The 22,167-nt window shown below is 41.0% G+C and overlaps 1 protein-coding gene across 2 annotated transcripts in view; it reads right to left on the bottom strand.

Moving 5' to 3' along the window:
- NECAB1 (N-terminal EF-hand calcium binding protein 1) overlaps window positions 1–22,167 on the bottom strand; it is a 1,270,485-nt gene that overhangs the window by 688,584 nt on the left and 559,734 nt on the right. For both annotated transcript variants that reach the window (XM_069220455.1, XM_069220456.1), the window contains exon 4: window positions 16,738–16,763. In XM_069220455.1, the coding sequence (XP_069076556.1) occupies window positions 16,738–16,763 (26 nt within the window). The remainder of the gene's footprint in view (window positions 1–16,737; window positions 16,764–22,167) is intronic.

Genomic DNA, 22,167 nt, shown 5'->3' with positions numbered 1-22,167 from the left:
GGGCAGATAGAGAAATGGAGTTTGGGGTCTCTGAACTCAATTTAAAAATACATCTATTGGTACAGTTATTTTTTAGATTGTCTTTTAGAAAGTGGGCATTCTCTTGCTTAACCATTTTGTGCCTCTGCCTGCCTGTGGAATTCACGTCTGGGTCAGACTGACAGTTGGGCTGTTTGTGAATTTCCTCTAGACAGTGACACAAAGGGAGCGGAGAAGTGTCCTCCATATCCTGATGAGTGTCTTGGGCTAGGGTGGGGAGGGAGGAGCTGACACCTGAAAGGGCTGTGCCTGTTCTCACACAATGCATACTCCAACCCCCTGGAGAGTGTTGGGGGCCAGGCCTGAGCATGGCACGATCTTGTGAACAACAGGGACTTTCCTTTGACGTTTGCCTACTTCAAAGGCAGAGATGAGTATAAGTAGGTGACCCAAAACCCCAGACTTCAGATTACTTCTGGGTCAAGAGAAACCTCTGCCAAGGAGAAGAGCTTGATGCTTGAGGAGGACCTACCACACTGCCCGTTGCTTTGCTGTGTTGGCATTCTGCTGCTGCTGCTTCTGCCGGAAGAGGGAAAGAACAGGACTTTGCTTTCTGAACTCCTGCTTGTGAAGTTTCTCCAAGGGCTTGGACTGAGCTTGCCCCCTGTTCTAAAGTCTCAGGGACATCAAAGACTTAATCTGCCAATGCCTGGGCTAAGTGTCCTGACTTGCCATCTGGTGCCAAATCCAGCCACTGGGCCCTTAGAAGGGGAAACTGGTAACCTGCAAGGGAAAATCGACACACTGCTGTGTACCTGTCAGAACAATCGACGCACTGCCTATTCTGCGGCTGAAAATTTGACACAGTGGCTGTTCTCAAAGCAGACTCTTCCCACAGCGTGTCATAAATTTCCACACATGGATCCTGGGTGTCAAAATTTGTACACATCACTGCATGTACCGGAGGCAGTGCACCTGGAATTGACACATGACCTCCCTTGAGAGTAAAGAATCGACGCACGACCTCACTTGTGAGTAAGGAATGGATGCATCTTTTGGTTTTCTAATGCACTGTCACCATTGTGGCTTTATTTTTACTCATACCAGGTACTTTGTGCTAAAATAACGCATTGATTTCTATGGATTAAGACTCGGTTTAAAAATTCATATCTTTGCTTGTGTATGTTGGATTTTTGTCATTTTGGTCTTGTTTGATTTAGATAGATATTGGCTATTTCTCTAAACTGGTGTGGAGTCCTTTTGTGGTGTTTTTTCCCTGTGCTACTCTGTGTGTTTCTACAAATACTTTACACATTGCCTCTGACATAAGCCTGACTGCTTGTTCCAAGCTACCAAGGGGGTGAGCAGGGGTTATCTGAGCTTTGTATCTTCCTTACCCTGACTAGAGTGAGGGTCCCTACTTGGGTAGGGTGTAGACTGTCAACTTGAGACCACATTTCTAACACCTGCAAACAATAAAATGTACTCAATCATACATACTATAACTGAATCAATGCACACATATTTACATTTACTAGGCTTACCCTGTTCTGGGTTCAAGGCTTCTGTAGAATCAGAGAGGGAAAAGAAAAAGAACAATTCAAAAGTAAAAACGAGCAAAAATCAAATCCAAAGTGGCTATTCAAAAAGTCTTTCTGCACTTATTTACAGCAGTTCTCAATCTTCTAGGAAGTTCAAGTTTTAACTACAAAGTTCTCAGAATAGTTCAAAATGTTTTTCTTCAATACATCACAGTCTGATGATCAGTTATTGTCACTTCCAGTGCGTAATGCCTTTGCTGAGCAATTGGCAAGGTTATTTCAAAACTCAGTTCAAATGCAATTTCAAGTTTCAAAATGTCTAACTGAATTTTCACAAAACAAAAGGCCATAAACTTGTTCTCCCATTGATTTGCAACAAGATGAATCCATTCAGGTGAAGAATATTTATGGCTTGGACTCTTCTTTTTTCTTCTCCTCACAGCACAAATGTCATCTTTACTTTGATTCAACTATTCAGCTGCTTCTGTTATAATTGGGAGTTTATCAGCAGCAAAGTCAGGTGTGGATGCAGACCATTGATCTCCTTTTACAGTTCTCTTATCAGGTGCAACTAGGCTCACAAAGTTTACTGTGTTTGCAGGAATCAGTTGGCTTTGACTTTGCTCTCCTGCATCTTTATCTGCATTTGGAATGCTTACATTTTTGCCATTTTCCACGAGTTCTGTTTCTGTCTCTTCTTCAGTTCTCACAGCTTGGTTAATCTGAACCTCTTCTTTTGCATTCACTCTTGGGGGATCAGATCCTGTGTCTTCAAGAGGACATGGAACTTTGCGTGTGCGGCTTGCATAAATCCATTTTGGAAGACAAGTACACTTCACAGCTGTTGTCACCAAGATTGATTGATACGGTCCTTTCCACCTTGGTTCTAGGCAAGCCTTCTTCATGTGACTTTTGATAAGCACCCATTTGACAGCTTTCAAGCTGTGATACTGTTTTTGAGCTGTTTGAAATGTTGCAGCTTCAACCTGATGAGGTAAAGAGAGAACCACTTCAGCCAGGCCTTTGCAATAATCCAGCACTTAGTCATCTGTTATGCTCACAAGTGCATTGGCGGGTACTGCTGGTAACCTCATTGCATGCCCCATAAGGACTTCATGCAGCGACAATCCTATCTTCCTGTCAGGGGTACTACGCATGCTCATCAGGACAAGTGGTAATGCATCAAGCCACTTTAACGTTGTAGAGGCACCAACCTTTGCCAATCGAGCTTTCAGTGTTCTGTTCATTTATTCCACCAATCCAGATGCCTCTGGTCTGTAACTGCAGTGCAATTTTAGCTCAATGTTCAGTGCTGCACACAACAGTTTTATGATCTTATTATTAAAATGAATTCCTCCATCTGATTCCAAAGCAGTTGGAAAGCCAAACCTTGGTATCAGTTCTCTGAGCAGCAGCTTGGTTACAGTAAGACTGTCATTTCTGCATGTTGGATAGGCTTCTATCCAATGTGAAAACAGATACTCAATTACCAGCACATGCTTCAATCTATTACAGGCAGGCAGTGCAACAAAATGAAGATGCATTCAGTTAAATGGACCTCCTGATTTGCCTATATGGCTCGACTTAACCACAGTGTGTTTTCCTACAATCATTTGTTGACATGTAACACATGTATGACATACTGCTTCTGCAATTAACCTAAATCTGGAGTTGTACCGTGTTTGCTTAAATGTGCAAATCATTGCATCTCTACTGAGATGAACATGACAATGGTGATTTCAAGCAATAGAGGTCAACAATCTGGCAACATGACTTTCCCTTCATTTGAAATTCATTCATCATCTTCCTCTCTTTGTACACATCCAGCTCTATTCCAACTTCTGCATTCTTCCTCTGTTGCCTCTTCCTGCAATCTCTTAATTTCATCGCAGGCATCAATCACTGGCATTAGGAAGCTTTGATTTGTCTCACCATTGTCACTTCTACCACCCCACCTTCATTGAAGGTGATGCAATGAAGTACACAATATCTGGCTATTAGGTCAGCATAGGCATTGCCCATTGAGATATAATCATTTGATCCCAGATGTGCAGCACACTTTACAGCCACATTTTTCTCAGGCAATTGCAATTCATTTAATAAACCGTGGATTCTCCCACCATTTCGAATGGGTGATCCTGAAGAGGTCATAATGCTTCTCTGGTGCCAAAACTGCCCGAAGTTGTGTACCACACCAAACCCTATAGGCTATGCGTGAATATTGTCACTTTGAGCTGCTCAGTTACACAGAATGGTCCTGTAAGTGCAACCAATTGAGCTACTTGGGCAGAACTGACTCCTTGAAGCCATGAAGCTTCAACTAATACTGAGATGCTCTTTTTCTCAACTGCATAACCAGCTCTCATAGTACCCTCATTGTCTCTTAAGTAGGAGCCATCAACAAATACAACTCAATCATTCTCCTTTAAAGGTGTATCCTGAATATCAGGTCTGGGTTTGGTGCATAGTTCAGTGACATTGAGGCAGTCATGCTGAGCACCTTTCGAAAGATACACTGGAAGAACCAAGAATTAATAATTCATACCGGATAAGACAAGCACTACTCAAATATTGGGTTTTAGTTTGGGTCAAAATGACCTCAACCGAATGTGGGACAAACAATTAAAGGGTGTCCCATCACAATGCCTTCAAATTGACCAAGCCCATCACCACATTGTTTAAGCAGCCGGGCAAAGCTGCAGCGACCGGATTCAATGTGGTGGAAAAATATGCCACAGGTCTGTTTGTTCCTCTGTGCAACTGTGCAAAACAGAAGAGCACAACCATCACGTTCATGACAAAACAATGAAAAACTTTTCCTATAATAAGCTGGAGCTCTGCACAAACTCTCTCTCTCAACTTAGTGAAAGCTTTAACGCATTCTTCAACAAACGGGACTGGGTCGGTAACTTCTCCATGTGTTAACTTCTGCAGTGGTCTGAAAATTACTGAAAAATGTGGGATCCATTGGCAACAATAGCTCACCATGCCCAGAAACATTCTATCTCTTTGTGGAACTGGGGATTCATCTGCATAATAGTCACAACTCTCTCTTGGGACACTTTCCTTGCACCTTACACAAATATTTTACTTACTTCTGACAATAATGTAATTTGGTAGGGGAAACCTTATGTCTATTTTCACCCAAGTAATTTAACAATGGTATTGTAACTTGTCTACAGGCTCCATGTGAATTGAATGCAGCCAACAAATCATCAAAATACTGAACCAAAGCAGACTGAAATGGCATAATTATGGACTCTAAGTTCTTTTGCAGGATCTGATTAAAAATGGGCGGTTAATTGAGAATCCCTGTGGAGTACAACATTATGAATACACATGGTCGCCAAATTTAAATGAGAAAAGAAACTGACTATCTTCGTGTAAGGGTACTGAGAAAAATGCTTGGGACAAATCAATAACCGAAAAACAGTCTGCTTCACATGGAATCTGAAATAAAATTACTGCTGGATTTGGCACCACCGGACAACAGGATACCACAATTTCATTCACCTTTCTTAAATCCTGGACTATGCAGTATATCCCACTTGGCTTTCGCAAACCCATAATTGAAGGGCTACCCATCACTTCTTTTAAAACTCCCTGCTCAACAAATTCTGTAATTATCTGAGTAATTCCCTCAATTACTTCTGGGGTCATGTTATACTGTGGTGTTCTGGGAAAGACTGCATTTGGCTTTATAGTCTCTTTGAGTGGCTCAACACCATGTAAGAGTCCAATATCTTTTTGTGGAGAGATCCCAAACTCTCAACATTACCATGTCTTGTAATTCATCAGGCAAGTCTCGGACTGTCATAACAGGAAACAATGAAGTTAGAGGATACATCTCATCAATCTGACTGGAAGTTTCATCATCAGTATTTGTTTGAATTGCTATTCCTTCATGAGTACAAGTGATGGAGCATTTTAATTGCATAGCAATACTCTTCCTAACACACTCACAAGACGTGAATTGCAGACTACAAATTGGTGCAAATCCTCAAAGGTTCTTATTTAAACCAGGATGTATTCTGTAATGGGTTTACTAAGTGCTGGCTTGCCACTCCTACTACCTGAACTGTCCTTCATGAAAGGGGCATATTAGGTACTTCTGCAGATCTGACCATGGAACAGGTTGCTCCAGTATCAACCAGAAATGAAACATCGTGACCCACAACACTCACATTCACATAAGGACTATGACGATCTACCTCCAGTGAGGCAGGCAACACACATTTTTCCTCTGCTGAACTCTCAGATATTCTTCACTCACTTCATCATCACTGAAATACATTAATGGGTATTGTGTGATTAACTGATTTAAATTTGTATTTGCTCTTTGGTTTGTGTTCTGCTGAGGAATGAATGCTTGTTGTTGTGCCATCGGAGCTTGTGGAATCTGCATTTGATGTGGAGCCTCAATTTGCTGTTGGATAAATTGTACTTGCTGTTGGGAAATTTGCATTTGTACTGCTCAAGTAAGAACATTTATTTTGTGATGCTGGGGGCCTTAAACTCTTTGAATTTGAAATTTACTGTTGTCAACCATCTGGGCAACACCACCACCTTGCACCAAATTATTTACACCATTATTTGGACACTCCCGTTTCCAGTGTCTGACATTCCTGCACACATGACAAGGAAGCATTCTCTTCATGTGTTGAACATCAGACACATTGACATTCTGATCTACTCGAATTCCATGTCCTTTACCTCTAAACTGAGGCACCATATTGCCCTGCTGTTGCACTCCTTGCACTCCTCCTGTGTTCACCATTCCTTGCAATCTCTGCATACCTGCTGCTTCAGCAGATTTAATATCCATCACCAACACCTTCTCCTTTATTCTCTTCTGCTTCAATTCAATTTCGTCACTACGGTATTTTGTGTACTTCAGTACTTCATCAATCGGTTTACCCTGTCAGTAAATCAAATAATTCCAAATCATATTGCTAATTTCAGGCTACAATCCTTGAGCAAATCTGAACATAAATTGAATCATAACTTTCCGTTCAATAATCTCTCTCAATCAATCAATCAAAAATTGATAAAGCGCGCTATGTACCTGTTAGGGTTTCGAGGCGCTAGGGGGGGGGGAACAGGGGTGCCGCTATCGTTCGAAGAGCCATGTCTTGAGGAGTCTCCTGAAGGTGAGGAGGTCCTGGGTCTGGCGTAGTGAGGTCGGGAGTGCGTTCCAGGTCTTGGTGGCGAGGTAGGAGAAGGATCTGCCGCCAGAGGTCTTGCGCTGGATTCGGGGGACGATGGCGAGGGCAAGGTTGGCAGAGCGTAGTTGACGTGAGGGAACGTAGAAGTTGAGTCTGGTGTTCAGGTAGGTGGGTCCGGTGTCGTGTAGAGCCTTGTATGCGTGGGTGAGGAGTTTAAAGGTGATCCTCTTGTCCACGGGGAGCCACTGTGTAGTCCAAAAGCTTGCAACAATCTCTCATAATGAACATGAACAGACTATTGACTCCTGAGCTGTCCTGTCAATTCTCTGCCATTCAACATCCCTGGGGGAAAACTCTAGTTTTCAAAACTTCAATCACGTTATAATAACTTTTCATCACCTCTTCAAATGGCGTACCTGTTACTGCATCCCTTGGCAGTTCACTCATTGGCAATCAACACTCCGCTTACATTCAACCCTCAAATCAGCTGGAACCACAATTTCAAATAAAGTGTTCAAATCTTCCCATAAACACTTTGTAAGCTTAACAAACCTCTCCGTTTGCTGGTACCATTCCACTGCCTCCTCCCTCAACTTGAGGTAATCATTAGTAAATGACAATATGTCCCTTCTACTCCATTGGACATGAGCAAAATTCCCTTTTATTGGCATCATTTTTACCGCTCCCTCAGCCTGCTGTACACCATTTGAAAGTGCAGTCAGCTTTTTCTTCTTTTTTCTTTGCCCTTCTTCCTTCCCATTTATCCAATGCTCCCCATGTTTAGATGTGCTAAATCAATTCCTTAATGTAAATTTTCAAACCAGGTGATCTCATGTTTGCAATGTCCATAGAATCAAATTCTAATATGTAACTTTTTTTAAATTGTTTGGATTTACTAATCTCAATTTCATCTTTCACGGCCAAATCAGCTAATTTCCGATAGATCTGTCTTGCATGGTGCGTAACATCCTTGCACATAAAGCGCAACCTTTTTTCATTGGAACAATCCAATCTGTCCAATTCAAGTGTTCCCTCAATGGTTTCATTCAATTGCCATTTTAGTCTAGCCAAATTTCTCTTTCTGGTGTGTTTCCCAGAACTGATAGTCCACTTAGACTGTCTAACAATTCAGTTAGTTGTTGAGCTGTCAATCCTTGTAAACTAATATTGGTACTACTATCTCAAGGTGTAAGCTGTGGAATATTACATGGAGCTCTCATAGCGTGTTCCTGAACCAGCACAGATGAACCTATTGAGCAATAGGGACATGTCATATAAATTGGCGAACCTACTCTATTACATGCCCGGTTAGACCCAGAAGAATTCATAGGGGTCATGGCTGGCACAGTAGTGCTCAGTCTTTCCATTTATGTATTAGCTCCAAAAGGAAAATGTACTGCTGATGCTGAATTTGGATTCTGTGGACCACTGTCATTAATACCCCGGGCATACAACAGGACAACTGGACCTACTGTCACGGGAACAGTCAATGCATCTGGTCCGGACACATTTGTTTGACTTGGTGGGAATATTAGTCCTGTACCTTGATCAGTTAATACTGTACCAAAAGTCTGATTTGATTGATTTGGGACAACAGTCTGTGGTGTTGTTACTAGGGAATACATGGGCATCATCTGTCTCCCATTCACAACTTGTGCAGGTGTCTTTACATTAGGCGTAGACTCAAATTGAGTCATTCCTGAATTCTGAACTGGCTATGGCATAACTGGAACTGTGACATGCTGGGTTGTGTATACAATTGGAGCAGTTGGATAAACCGCTGCCACCCGTACTACAGTAGCAGTAGGCACATTTGGAACTATTCGAACCTGGCTTTGTGCAATTGGGGCTGTGGCTATACTGGGAGCTACATTCTGATTTATTGATTCAACTGCATTATACGGCGGGGATGATTCTGCAAAAGCTGAGTTATCAACTCATCATCTGAATCACCTTCGGTGGCTGTTACTCTTTTGCGTTTATCCAATTTCTGCTCTAGATCATCTACAGGTTTCTTTTTGGCTTTAGATCTAACACTTTCATCACCTTCCTGTGTCATTGCTGGGAATAATTTCACTGCATGTAATGTATCTGCTCTCCACATTCATTCTCTGCTTCTCATCTTATCTAGCTTATGCCAGCAACTTTTCTGGTTTCCTCATTCTCCTCTTGAAAGTCTGAGAATCTTTCTGCAACTAATTCCCAACTAGCAGCAAGTGCTTCAAATTACGCAGGTCTAGGAACGGGTTTCAATTCATACAACACCCTCCTCAGATTCTCTAATACCCTTAAAATTGAAAGTTCCATAACAGGGAAAAGCTAAGTTACCGTTCTTCTCAGTTATTTTGCACCACTGGTTAACCCAAAAACATGCTAAAACTTCTCTTTCCTCCATTACTTCAAATGCTGGTATACCCTCAGGTTGAGTAGGCTCACCCTCTCTAACTGGAATAAAAACTTCTCCTCTCAATGCACTCCTTAAAGCTTTGAAATTTTTAATTTTCACTCAAATTTAATTCACAAACACAAATTCTACGAAAACAGGAAGTACTGTTCAGTCCCACAATCCTTTTCACAAGCTGTCCTCAGCCTATAGCAGTGCAGTCTTGTTCACCAATCCAGGCACAGCCTTTCTCACTAAACAACCAATCCCAGCAAGGACCAAATTGTGTCACACTCACTTCACTCTACAGTTCTGACTCACTTCAGACATGTCTCATACACCTCTCATGTATACACCCTAAATGCAAATATTGCAAGCACCAAAACCAAACCTGTCTGCTCACTACGGGTAGGACTCAAATGCTTTGAAAGCTGTACTCTTACATTGCCGATTATGGCTTTCACACATGTGAAAGTAAGATTTGACCCGCAAATTTCACTCCTATTAATATGGGTTCTCCCTGTGTTCTCAGGATTCACCTAATACTAACCAACATCGCAAACACTCAAGAAATCTACCGGTATTGTTGACAGTGCTCAATTGACCAACACCTCACTGCAGACAATAAATTAATCAAGTGTAACCATACATGCAGGACTCCGGACTCTTAGGCCATGCAAGACCCATAAACAACAACCAAAACCACATGGGCAATTGTTAGCACAAAGCGCAATATTCACTTGGAGTACACAAACTCCCCACACGCTTACTTGGAGTAAGCAAACTCCCTACTCAATTCACACATTACATATCACTGGAATTTAGCCAAAAGCATTGCAAGCGCAAAGCCTACTTAAAACACATACCCTACACTTGTAACACAACACTGGAAATTCATCAGCCCCTACACTTCACCAAAAACAACTCACAATGTGGGCAAAATTTGACTCCCCTCCTCATGAGGTAAAACCATAACTCTGCTACCAAAATTGCTGGAGCACTCGCAGAGAGCTTCTTCCCACCTCGGGTTCAGTAACCACACGTGCTCAGGTGAGATGCCACAACTTATTCTACTTACACTATAGGACAACCAGATCTTTGAATTCAGTGAGGAGTGTGGTAATCATATTAATTTAACACAGATCAATATTATGAGAAACATAAATTTAAACACCATTACCAATGTGGCCAAAGAAACAAAACTCCAAACTGAATAAAGTTTCAAAGCTTTATTACAACCACAAAGTTAATTTAATGTGAATGGTGCAAAAAACTAAGTTATATACATACATGAAAACCATAGGCTGACCAAAACGTCTAAAAAGATTAAGCTTACTAAACTTCAATACTGTTAACCACTCTAAGAGGATAACACAAATTAACAAAACTAAAATATGTACATTAAAATCAGATTTCAAAGCAGATGATGGCGACATCAGTAAATCATCAAAATTCAGTTAGTAACAATGAGCTTTTAGGGCTGGGCCATCCTTATCTCTAATACAAATTTGGACTTGCATGTGTGGTGATTGGCTAACACACGCGGACAAAACAAAAGAGACAAAAGTAATTTGGAAGTTTCATCTAACTAGGATAAATCACTTTAAAAAATACATTGATGTAATAATCTAAGCTGAAAAGGAAACAAGAAGCCACATTATAGATTATACCTCTCCTCATGGGACAGCAGACAGGAAAAATTTGTCTGGTCAGAGTATTCACAGCCTCTCAGCATCCGTAGACAGCAGCATTAAGGGTAGTGCAGAACATGAGTTGCACATAGGGAAGATCAGCAGTTCAGAGTATATTGAGCATATTAGTACTGAACAGTATAAGCAAATTAAGTAATAGGAAGGATGACTTTAATTCTTCAGAAGACATGTAAAGGTCATAGGGATTCAGAAGATGAGAGACTAGCATTACAGCAAGGGACATCAGCAAGCTACGACTGACTGAGAGTTTCAAAAGTTTCTCCCTAACTAGAAATGTTCACCTGTTTCTGATTGGTCTTCCATGTGGGCTCATCTTGTGCAGATTAATCAAAATTAAATGGAAAAACATTGTCATCATCAAGTTTCCAACTATTCCAGATTTTCTCAGTGAAGATGCAAAGTCGTCTTGATGAATTCATACAGTTCTGCCAACATATAACACTTATTCATCAATTGAAAGCTTACGATTCTTTCCCACAGTGGACAGGATGATTCTACCAATTCTCTTGTGAATTTAACAAGGCTTCCTGTTTTGTTGGACAGCAAGAACAAATAGTGTTTCATTTGTTATTAATCAAAACATGTTCTTTGTCTTTAATTCAATAAGACATTCACTGACACATCAGCAACCGAGGAATTAATTCAGGTTAAAAGGAACAGAATGAATCAGTACTTTTCCTCTATTGCTGCCTAAATGAAACTTCAGGCCTAGTCTAGCTAAGAAAGCCTAATTGTATTTTAATGCAATTAACACATACAAAACCTATTGCGCACTTTACAATTTGGATCAAATATGCAAAGCAAATTATTTAATTGCCAGCATTATTTACAACAGAAACAGTTTAAACATGCATTTATTTCTCTGAACTCATGTAACTCACGATAATGAATTCATTCAAATCAGTATGATTAATTCATGTTCGTCTAATACTCATAATGCACTTTCATTTCTACTATTTTTTAAGAATAATACATTTAATATTAATTCATGTCAGTAATTCACTTGAATATAAATGCACAATATATTTCATGGCAAAGCACGATATCAAATACGAATGGAGATTACAATGCCCACCAGAATTCAAACGTGCACTTTTTACATTTCATGTTAATTTCTCTGTTAGGCTTTTAAATGAAGGTTTATACATCACCATAAGCTAACTTCTATGCCACGAATGTATTAATAAAATTTGATCTCTATCATTCCTATAACATTATCGAGGGTCAAGAGCTGTGCTCTTGGACACTTCAGGAATGGCTTGTTTTACCCTGAATTTTAGTTAGGTATTATATAGTGGTACAGCATGCTAAATGATATAGTGATAACCATAATATTCATAATCACTAATGCTATGATACACAGGACATACTTAGTAGGCATTAAAACAAAAGGAAATCCAGAACACCGCAAGTAAGATATTTCAGAAAATATCTGAACATTATGTTTGTACCACTCTGTCTTCATGGCATAGCCACTTCTTAGGCGTTAGAAATGATTTTATATTTCCATAAATGTTATTGTGGAACTTGCATGAAAGTAAGACACATGTTTAAACTGCTAGGAAAACACAGCCGCCATAAAGCTGGACATCACTAGTTACAGCTGTAATCCAAGTCAGTAGAAGCACTTGGAGGGATGACAAAGAAAGGAGGTACGCTTCATGGTAACAGATCCTAAAATACTCTGGCGATGTTACTATTATATGTGTAGATTAACCAACCTGCCCATTATCTCATCGGCAGGAGACTTCCCAGCACTCAGGTAGTTTAAGGAAATATAGCCGATTTTGACATGCAGTGGGCGGTTTTTGACATGCAAGACTGAACAGTGCAATCTTTGTATTGAGTACATCATGACTAATTGGTGGAAGTTCTAATTGTGAGCCAGAATAGTTCCTTTGATCTCTGTGAGATCTTTATTTCCTGCAGTAACAAGTATTGCTCTTTCATAAGTTAAATCTGTGATAATTTATAGAATTTAAGTATAACAAAATAGAATTTTAAAAGACAAAGAGAATGCACTGCAATGCTGCTCTTTTGCCCAATAAGCACATCAAAATCCATAAATAGTTCAGATTCTAGGATAATTTGAACTTGTACGCTTTGATTTCAGATTTCACAAAGTAACTATTTGTAATTTTCTATATCCCATGAAATAAACAGATTTTGAAAAAAATAAGTTTTAAGTGTCAGTAGCATTGCTATTGCTGTTCAAGAATGAACCATGTGGACACATTTCTGAAAATTACCCAGCGTGTGACATTTCATCAAAGTAGCTAGTAATTTCTAGAAATGTTTGTTATATTGCAAGGAAGAACATGCATTGACAAAGCGAATAGGTCTGGCGTTGACCAACAGCCTTTTACAAAGTCGTGTTTTACTCTGCCGTGGTTTTTGCCAAATATTATTGTTCAGGAAGGTGCTGGGCCCTCGTCAATCTAAACAAAACATTGGCTAAAGACAACAATGTTGTTTTGGTCTCAAAAGAGCACATGTCATATTACTCCTTGGCACCGAAGGGAAGTACTTTGAGTGTCGATGTGCTCCTTGCAAAAAGACGGCAAGCTGTAATACATAGTGAAGTCATGAAGCATGCTAGAGTGTGTTGAAAAAATGTGAATGACAAAACTACAGACTAATGAATGAATTCTAACTGTAAACACCAATAGGTAAAAATGGTATACCCATAATTGTAATGACAAAAAGATCTTGGGTACCACAGACTTAAAAACAGCCACTCAGTCTGACATTGGCTGCCAACCTCTTGCCTTTGTGACAGAAGGTGAGACCAAAAGAGAGAAAGAAAGAAGGAAAGAGGAAGGCAAGAAAAAAAGGAAAGAAAGGAGAAAGAAGTAAAAAAAAGAAAGAGTGCAGCATGAAAGAAGTCAAGGAAGAAAGATGAAGGCAAGAAAGAAAGCAGAAGCAAGAAAGAAGGAAACAAAGAAAAAAGAAAAATGAACGAAACTTAGATGAAGGAAATAAAGAAAAAAGGAAAGAGAGAATAAAGAAAAAAGGAAAGAAAGAAAGGAAAAAAGAAAGAAAGAAGAAAAGAATAAATGTGAGGCAGGATTGCACAGCTAGAGCACCCTCAAGAGCTTATATTCAGAGTTTAAGTGAGCTGCTGGTGTGGTGTGAAAAACAAGCAGCCAGATAAACAAAGGGAACTGCAAAAGGAATTTGCAACAGGACTGGTAGGAGGACAGGAACTGAAAAATCTGAAGTGCAATCTGCGACCTGCTAGAAAGAGACCTGCTATCACATCAGGCTCTACAAACAAAGGCAACAGTGAAATAATAAAGTAAAAACAAAAACATTGGCACTGTAGGGTATTAGGTTAGGTGTGGATGCGATCATTGTTAAAGGGCTGAATGCAGTCACTCAAAGTGAAGTTACCCAGTGGCTTACGTAGGCTGACCCTACTGCCCCATGCCGAATGCTGCAGTGGGCGAAAGCAAATATGCATGACACAAGAACAGACAAATTGATGGAAAAAGGTGGCAGTAAGCCCCTTTGTGTAAGTACATTATGCATATAATTTTAGAAATATCAAAAGGTCCTAGCTAATGCCAGGCCTAAAAAGTAACCAGTAACCATGATTCCTGAACATTTTTGTCACTCCACTTCATTATTAGTGGCTTCCACTTCACATCATTATTGTGGCTTCTGGAGTTATGCAATGAGATCACTAATTTGACTTTTATTTGTGGAATTAATTGTGACAATGAAATATTTGTAGATTCAGTGAGTAGCATAATTGAGATGTTTAGACTGTTGAGAAAGTTGTGTGCATGAATCGTTTGTGAATAAGATTAAGTTGTTTTGTTTATAATAGAGGAAATTTAAAAAGAACTGCTAACAAAGGAGAGGAGGCAGAATGGACCATTTTATATTGAGGCTCAAAGACGTTGTGCAAAGAGCAATACTTTATAAGATAAAGCTCAGGTTGCAGCATTGCTTCTCAAAGCTGGAACACCAACATTTTATACTTTGAGGAGAGGTTGGAATCAATTCTTAGTGACATCTAAAATGGATGCAAAATGGACCTTTATTACCAGTGTTTCAGGTGAACTGAAAGATTCCTCTGATATTGGTTGTTATGTTAACTATGTTTTGCGATGCACACTCCACCCCAGAGAGTCGCTGGTATGGCACTTGTATTACTTCCTAGGGCACAGAGTAGAGAGCATGGCTTCAGCTGGGAAGGGTAAAGAAAGTGCTGAGGGTAGTGGGTTGCAGACATCCAGCCATTGTTATTTTTATAATTGAGCAGGAGAGGGGGAGGACTGAAGTGACTGGGTGACTGAACACCAGGAGCTTGATTCCAGTTTTGGTGGGAGGGAGCAAGGGAAATTCAAAGGTTGATGGGTGTGAGTGGTAGGAAGCCAGTTGTTAATTTTCTAATAATTTGGAGAGACGATGAGGCGAATGATGAGGGTGATTTGAAAGGATGGCAGGATTCCATGTACAATTTCTTTTTAATGTGAGTGCTGAAGGGAAGGAATGGCTTAGGTGTTTTGGGGGATAGATGAAATGCCCCCAGTAGGGCATGTGTGTTTCTCCCCCTCAACTCCTGAACACCTGATGACAGCAAAGGTAAATGAAATGGAGTGGCCATATATAACATTAAAGTGCGATCACTGTGAATTAAAGAGATGGCTTTTCACCTCTATTTTCTGAGCGACATCATAAATAAATCAAGCTTTGTTGGCCATTTAATGTCACTTACATGGCCACTGTGAAAAGCGTCCCTGGTATTAAGTTACCCATGTATAATTCTGCGTTTTCTCTAACCAACTATTAACATTAAGGTTTTACTGACAAAGTCAACCATTATAGGTTGAAATTGCAATTATGAGTAAAATTGAATAGCACCACTCCTTAGGGGAATGCATACTTACTGGGACTGTTAGGTCCTGAGGAAGTGGGTTAAAGATGTTTAATGTAATGTAAAATAACTCACATAGAGGTGATCACTGGAAGATGCAGAAGTAAATCATTGTGTCAGATTGTAAATGAATGAAATGAAATGGAAAAGGGATTTGTAAAGCGCACTTATCCCGCAGGTATTAAGTAAAGAACGTGTTGCCCACGGTATTCAGGTTTTATAATTGAGGGATGTGTCTACACCAGATGTGGTGCAGTAACTGCTTGATGTATTCGAAGGCTTAGAGGTCACTACTTTTGTGTGACAATTTATGATGCATGACGCACTGGTGAGTCTCGGGTGAAATTCACTCCCATTAAAATGCATGTGAGCAGATTTCCCCCGGATTATGCTGCTTGGTGAAGAGTTTCCTCTCCACAAAGTGCTGCACTTAAATGCATTGAAATAAAGTTACTGATTGATCTCCCACAGTGGTGCGGGGTGGACGATGATTCTATTAAAGATTGCATACAATGAAGTACGAAGGGCTAATAGTGCAGCTAAAACTTTTACAGCTCGAGGCAGTATTTATTACATGACTTCAAACCACAGTTCCCCAAACAATGAAATGTGATGGAGACCAAGTAAAAGAGGTCATAGCGCCTAAACTTACCCAACGGTCAGATAGCTAGACAATACATTCTACCCAGGAAGAGTTTGCGGTGGAGCACTACCAGAGGCCTTGCTACTTTAGCTCTTAGTTGTGGGAGAAGAAAGTATATAAAAGAGGTGTCACTCTGACATGGTACATCATAAGGGCACCAACGTCTCATTAAATATGTCCTTTGTTTAGGCTAAACTTCAACCAACCCCTATCCCGCAGTAGCAAGTTATCTCACGTGCACTACCCTTCAAGTACCTGCAATGAAATGACACGTTAAAAATGTCTTAGGACGACACAATACTGCAACACTCATTCTTCCTTCTTTCTTTTCTCTTACTCCTGACACGCCACAGTGCACTCTCAAAACACCTTTACAGCACGAGAAATCCTGCTCACTGAAAGTGCATAATGTTTTTTAATGATTCTTACCGTAGAGTTCTTCTGTGTCCAGGTTGCTGAAAAAGATAAGAAAATACACGTTATTAGCTATGCATCATTTGGTGCGGTATAAACAGTGTACGTCATACTGCAAATGTCTATTGTACTGTCACATAGTACACGGGAAACATGTTTCTCTCACACTGGGATACACAGCAGCTCCACCGACAGTCTAGCCTCGAATTATAGGGGATCACAGGGGAATGTCCGACAGCATGTCTCACCTGAGAAAACGCAGTTGTTCAGACAGGCATATGATTCAGGTCCAACTGAGAAAACTGTATTTAGTGTTTTTTACCTCCCTGTGCGCCCCAGCCATCTTCTGTAATATCGCACCTTTTCATTTTAAATCACGTTTTCAGTTTGTAAATATTTAGTTTTTCTTGTGGAGTTCCTGTGTGTGTGCTGCAGGCGCATGGGTTACAAACTAAGACATGTGGAAAATATGGCAATATGAACAGAAGAGGCTGCCATTGCATGCCACTTAAAGAAACATAAAAAACAACAACGTTGAATGGCAAGCAATAGTCTCGAAAGCACAACAAAAAGATTACAACATTTTAAGTGGTGTTTTCAAACACATGTGCATATAAAAGAAAAAATGTGTGAGTTTCACTGGTGTTACAAAATAACATGATCTTCTTGTACATTAGCACCTTCTTTTTGCTATTGAGAAAAATGTAATTTAAAAAGAAACACCCTGTTAGCCTGGTGTCATAATGGTAACACCCGTAATTTAGTCACGGTCTTTAGGCAATAGCACTTTGTATTGGTAAGACATGCACACCTGGCAAGCATGCAAAGTGAGCATTCGTACAATATTTAAAATAATACTGAATGGATTTACACCATATAACAAAGGGCACTTTTTCTGGACCAAGATCTACCTTCCTGCAAAATTTAGTGTAATTCCCTCCTGTAGTAATGTTCAAAATCCCTATTTGAATTAAAATGGGAAATGCACTATTTTTGATCACCCCCTTTTTCTCGCCCTCACTTGACGGATCCCCCCGAAACGTCCCATGCACAACAAAATGCCAGAGTACTTTTTTTGGAAAATTTCCTGAAGATTCGACAAACTGTGCTAAAGATATAGGCAAGTATATATATATATATAAATATATATATATATATATATATATATATATATATAGATAGAGAGAGAGAGAGAGAGAGACATAAAAAACACACACCTATTTTACGTAGTCAGAAACAATGAACTTGGCATTACTTGGCATTACTTTCATTCCCTAAAGAGAGAGTCAAATAGTCAAATGACTGAACAGGATATCATGTTCACTTTCCCTTAAGGTACCATATATTTATTTTTCAAGCAACCATGTATTCAGTCCAAAAGTTTGTTCCCCATTGTCCCTTTATGATAAAGGAGGATCGAATAGGGGTACTATGCAAAAATGTGGGTCTACCCAAAATATGAAAATGTATTCTCCTTTAGTAAGCAAAGACATATTAAGGGCACATCTCATGCAAATAAAGGTATTTTTTGGGTGGCGTGGCCAACCAACATGGCCGAGCGGACGTGATCCGCTGTGGCTCCACTTCGTGCTTCGCGGTTAGTCTCCTTATAAGGGCCAATGATCGCAGGATTAAAGGCTGTTGAGCAACTAAATGATACAGGAAAACCAAGAAGGCAGACTCAAATCGATAGAGATTGGAAAACAATCATCTCGGAATGAGGTGGCCTAGAAAGTGGGAGACGACGAGCTAAGATTTGCAGGCGCTAAGGCGTGGTGCTGCAAGGAGGCGATGGAGAAGTGAGTGGCCTGCGGCTTTGAGGATCGCGTGGGCCAAAATGCTACCAGGGTGCCCGGGAGGCTGCCCTGGAGGACCCAAGAAAGTCAGAACGGGAGCGGCAAACAGACCTTGAGATGAAGCCTACATGCGGCTCAATGGAGGAGAGGAGGTGCAGAACAACGCAGCACGAACACCAGTGAAGTGGTGGGACCCTCATTGAACTGGCAAGTGCACCCAAGGGGGGCTGCTTTGGGGGGCTGGGGGGGTAAGCCTGCTGTGAAGACGACATTCCAGATCAAACAACAGAAGACTCTGAAAGTTTGCATGAGAATACCTGACCCTAAGATGGCGGCTAGTCAGGCAGAGAGATGTCACCCGTGCACTATGTGAAACGACCTGGGGCGGGGCTGTGCATACCTGAGAACCATGCTTACAACAGGATGAGGATCAGTAGGAGGCAGGAATTGTGATAATTGGAACACAGCGTTAATGGTTGAAGGTAGGAGATGAAGTTCCTCGTGAGGAGGGGAGTGAAGGAACTACCCATGGGGGCATCTGGGGAACCGCCTCCATATTTTCTCTCTATCTGAGAATGAAGATTATTGCAGACCACCTTCTGTGATCCAGGGAACAGCGGTCTTTTCCAGGCTGCAGTGAGGTGTGGAACTGTGGGGCCAAAGGGTGAAACTCTGGAAAGAAGGTGCCAAAAAACTTGGAGGACGTTCAGCAGCTGCCTTCTATCAACATGTGGCAGTGACAACGGAGGTTGATTTCATGCAAGAAGTCATAGCATAATACGATGTCCAGCTATTTCACACCTGCAGAGACCCATTGAGACGACAAGGCCTGCCCGAAAGGCAACACCATGGTGCTCACTAAAGGGGACTTCCGGACCTCACTGCGCAAATTTAAAAATTAACTGAGGGAGAAACTAGAGATGGACATTAAGGCAACTTTTTAAACTTTTAGAGAAGAGATTAACTCCCACCTAACCAGTCTCCAGACAGACATAGACTCAGTGGGCAGATGCACAATAGATTTGGAGGCTAAAATTTAAGACATGGAACAACAGTTTCTCCAAGTGATAGGAGAAATAGACGCAATTCATTCCCAATTATGATCTAAGCTGCTAAATTGTGAAGACTTGAAAAACCATTCCTGCCGGGACAATATAAGGGTGCGAGGCCTGGAAGAGGGCTGCGATGGCTGCGATTGTAAAGCCTTCCTGGTGGGAATGTTCTTGGAGACTCTAGGGGATAAGCACTCAGAGGTACAGTTGAAAGGGTGCAACAGGTGGGTACACCCAGCGCCGGAAAAGGTAAGAAACCCAGAAATATCCTAACCAAGATGAGCTCTTTCAAGGTGAAGGAGCTGATACTGCAAAAGCCAAACAGCAGGACGTCGTGACTTTCCAAAGAGAAACTTGCTCCCTATTCCAAGATGTAGCTCTAGCCACTTTGGCATGAAGACAACAGTTTTGGCCCATTATGATGGTCCTCCGACCCTAGTACATTAAATATAGATGGACGTTCCTATTTGGGATAGCATTCAGAATGGACAATAAGGCATACCACTACGTGGATTTTGACAAGGCGACATCCCTGTTGGGGATGAGAAGACTCATCCAATAACTTAAGACAAGGGGAAGGGCAGTCAGGGAGACCTGGAGCCAGCAGAACCTCTAATATGTGGCACCAACAGAAGAAGGGGAAAACATCCCACAAATGGTAAAGAGACAAAATACTTTATTCCCCCCAACTTTACTGGAGCTTGGTCGGAAAAGAGGGCCAACGTAGGCTTGCACACGTGTGACTTTTCTGTTCACTGAGAAGAAGGTTATCAAACCAGCTGCAGATTTTGGACTTTTCTGGTATGGGTGGACTGAACCCAGAGAGTGACATATATTCCAGCTTATGACAAGATGGCTCAGTTTGAAAAATTTACCAGCTATGGGAAATAAGATGGTGGAAACCTATAGCAACTAGCGGGGCACATAGGCAGGTAATGGTCTACTGCCCTCTTAGAAGAAAGTTAGTTACTATACTAAATGTAAGACAATGTTACATTTAATCATTTTGAAGTTTTATGCTTTTTAATAGTTCTTAAATTGAGTTCACTATTAGGGATGTACCTGGCATGGAGGGGGGTGAGGATGGGGCATTTGTGGGGGGGTTAAGGGAGGCCGCTGGTGGAAGAGGGAAAATACAGGAATTGGAGTGCCTTTCAAGATCCTACTGTGTACACTACACTAGGGGGCCCCTCTCAACACTTGATAAATATAAAGGGGTTGAATTTGCCAAACAAGTGATCCCAAATGTGGAAATATATAGGCGATCACCATTTTGATATCTTAGTCCTCCAGATAACATCTTAATTGAAGGGAAGACCAGCGCCTCCATCATAGGAGGTACCCGCTCATTTATAGTTTGTCAGCTACCACTAAACACAATGGGGTGGAATTACTTTTCCACGCCTCTGTCCCCTTTCAGAGTCAGTGTAGCAAGATCGACAAAGAGGGAAGGTATCTAATAGTCAAGGGTCTTCTTAGAGGGAAGTTATGCACAGTAGCTACACTGTACGCCCCAGCTCTGGAAAAGCCACATTCTTACGGCCTTTGCGGAAGGAGACATCATTTTAATGGGGGACTTTATTATAACCTTGTCAGCCAACATCTCCAATCTGCAGTTCAGTCAACTACTATCCACCACATTCTCATATCCGATTATGCTCCCCTTGAGGTTATTTTCGACTGGTCTGCCCTGAAATCCAAGCTTAATAGATGGTATTTTCCCAATGCTCATGTGAGAGACAGACAATTCAGAGATGAACTTAGAAAGACACTAAGAGAATTTTTTGATCTAAATGATCCTAGAGATACTTCTAATACCATGACATGGGATGCCTTTAAGGCAGTGATACAGTGTAAATGTATATCACTGATGACCACACTACAAAGACAGAAGACTATCAAACATTTACTGTTAGTGAAGGAATAACTCCTGGTAGAGAGAGCCCACAAAACTAAACCATCATTGCCTCTGCAACAGAAAGTAATATCTTTAAAAGGTAAGCTCCATGCAATCTATGCCAGTAAGGCAGAATATACATTACTGTGCCTGACGCAAACTACTTATGAAAAGGGCACCAACATAGGCTCTCTGTTCGTGAGGCAATTAAGGAGAAAGCAGAAAAGTAATATATAGGGCTGATCAGGGATGAAGGAGGTAGGCTGCAACACCAGAAAGAGGGGAAAGCCCAAGCATTTAGGGAATTCTACAAGGATCTTTACACTTGACCAGATCAACAGGGGGGAACAATTGAGCTATCTCGAATCAGTAGATTTGCTGCAGGTTCCCCGGGACATTGTTGAAGATTTGAATAACCCATCACGAGAGAGGAAGTACAGGAGTCTATAAACTCCCTCAAACTTAATAAATCTCCAGGTCCTGATGGACCTACTGCACACTTTTATAAAACCTTTAGTTCTGACCTGATGCCACATTTGACCACATTGTTCAACCATGTAGGGGACTGGGTTGCAATATCTCACTCCATGAGCGAAGCTCTGGTTATGTTCCTCCCGAAACCGTGAAAAGACCCCCAAAGATGTGCTTCTTATCGGCCAATTGCCCTTCTTAATCTTGAGGCTATGATTTATACCAAGGT

This window comes from Pleurodeles waltl, chromosome 2_2, assembly GCF_031143425.1.
Source record: "Pleurodeles waltl isolate 20211129_DDA chromosome 2_2, aPleWal1.hap1.20221129, whole genome shotgun sequence".
Classification (NCBI taxonomy): Eukaryota; Metazoa; Chordata; class Amphibia; order Caudata; family Salamandridae; genus Pleurodeles; species Pleurodeles waltl.
This window is presented reverse-complemented; position numbering and strand designations above follow the sequence as displayed.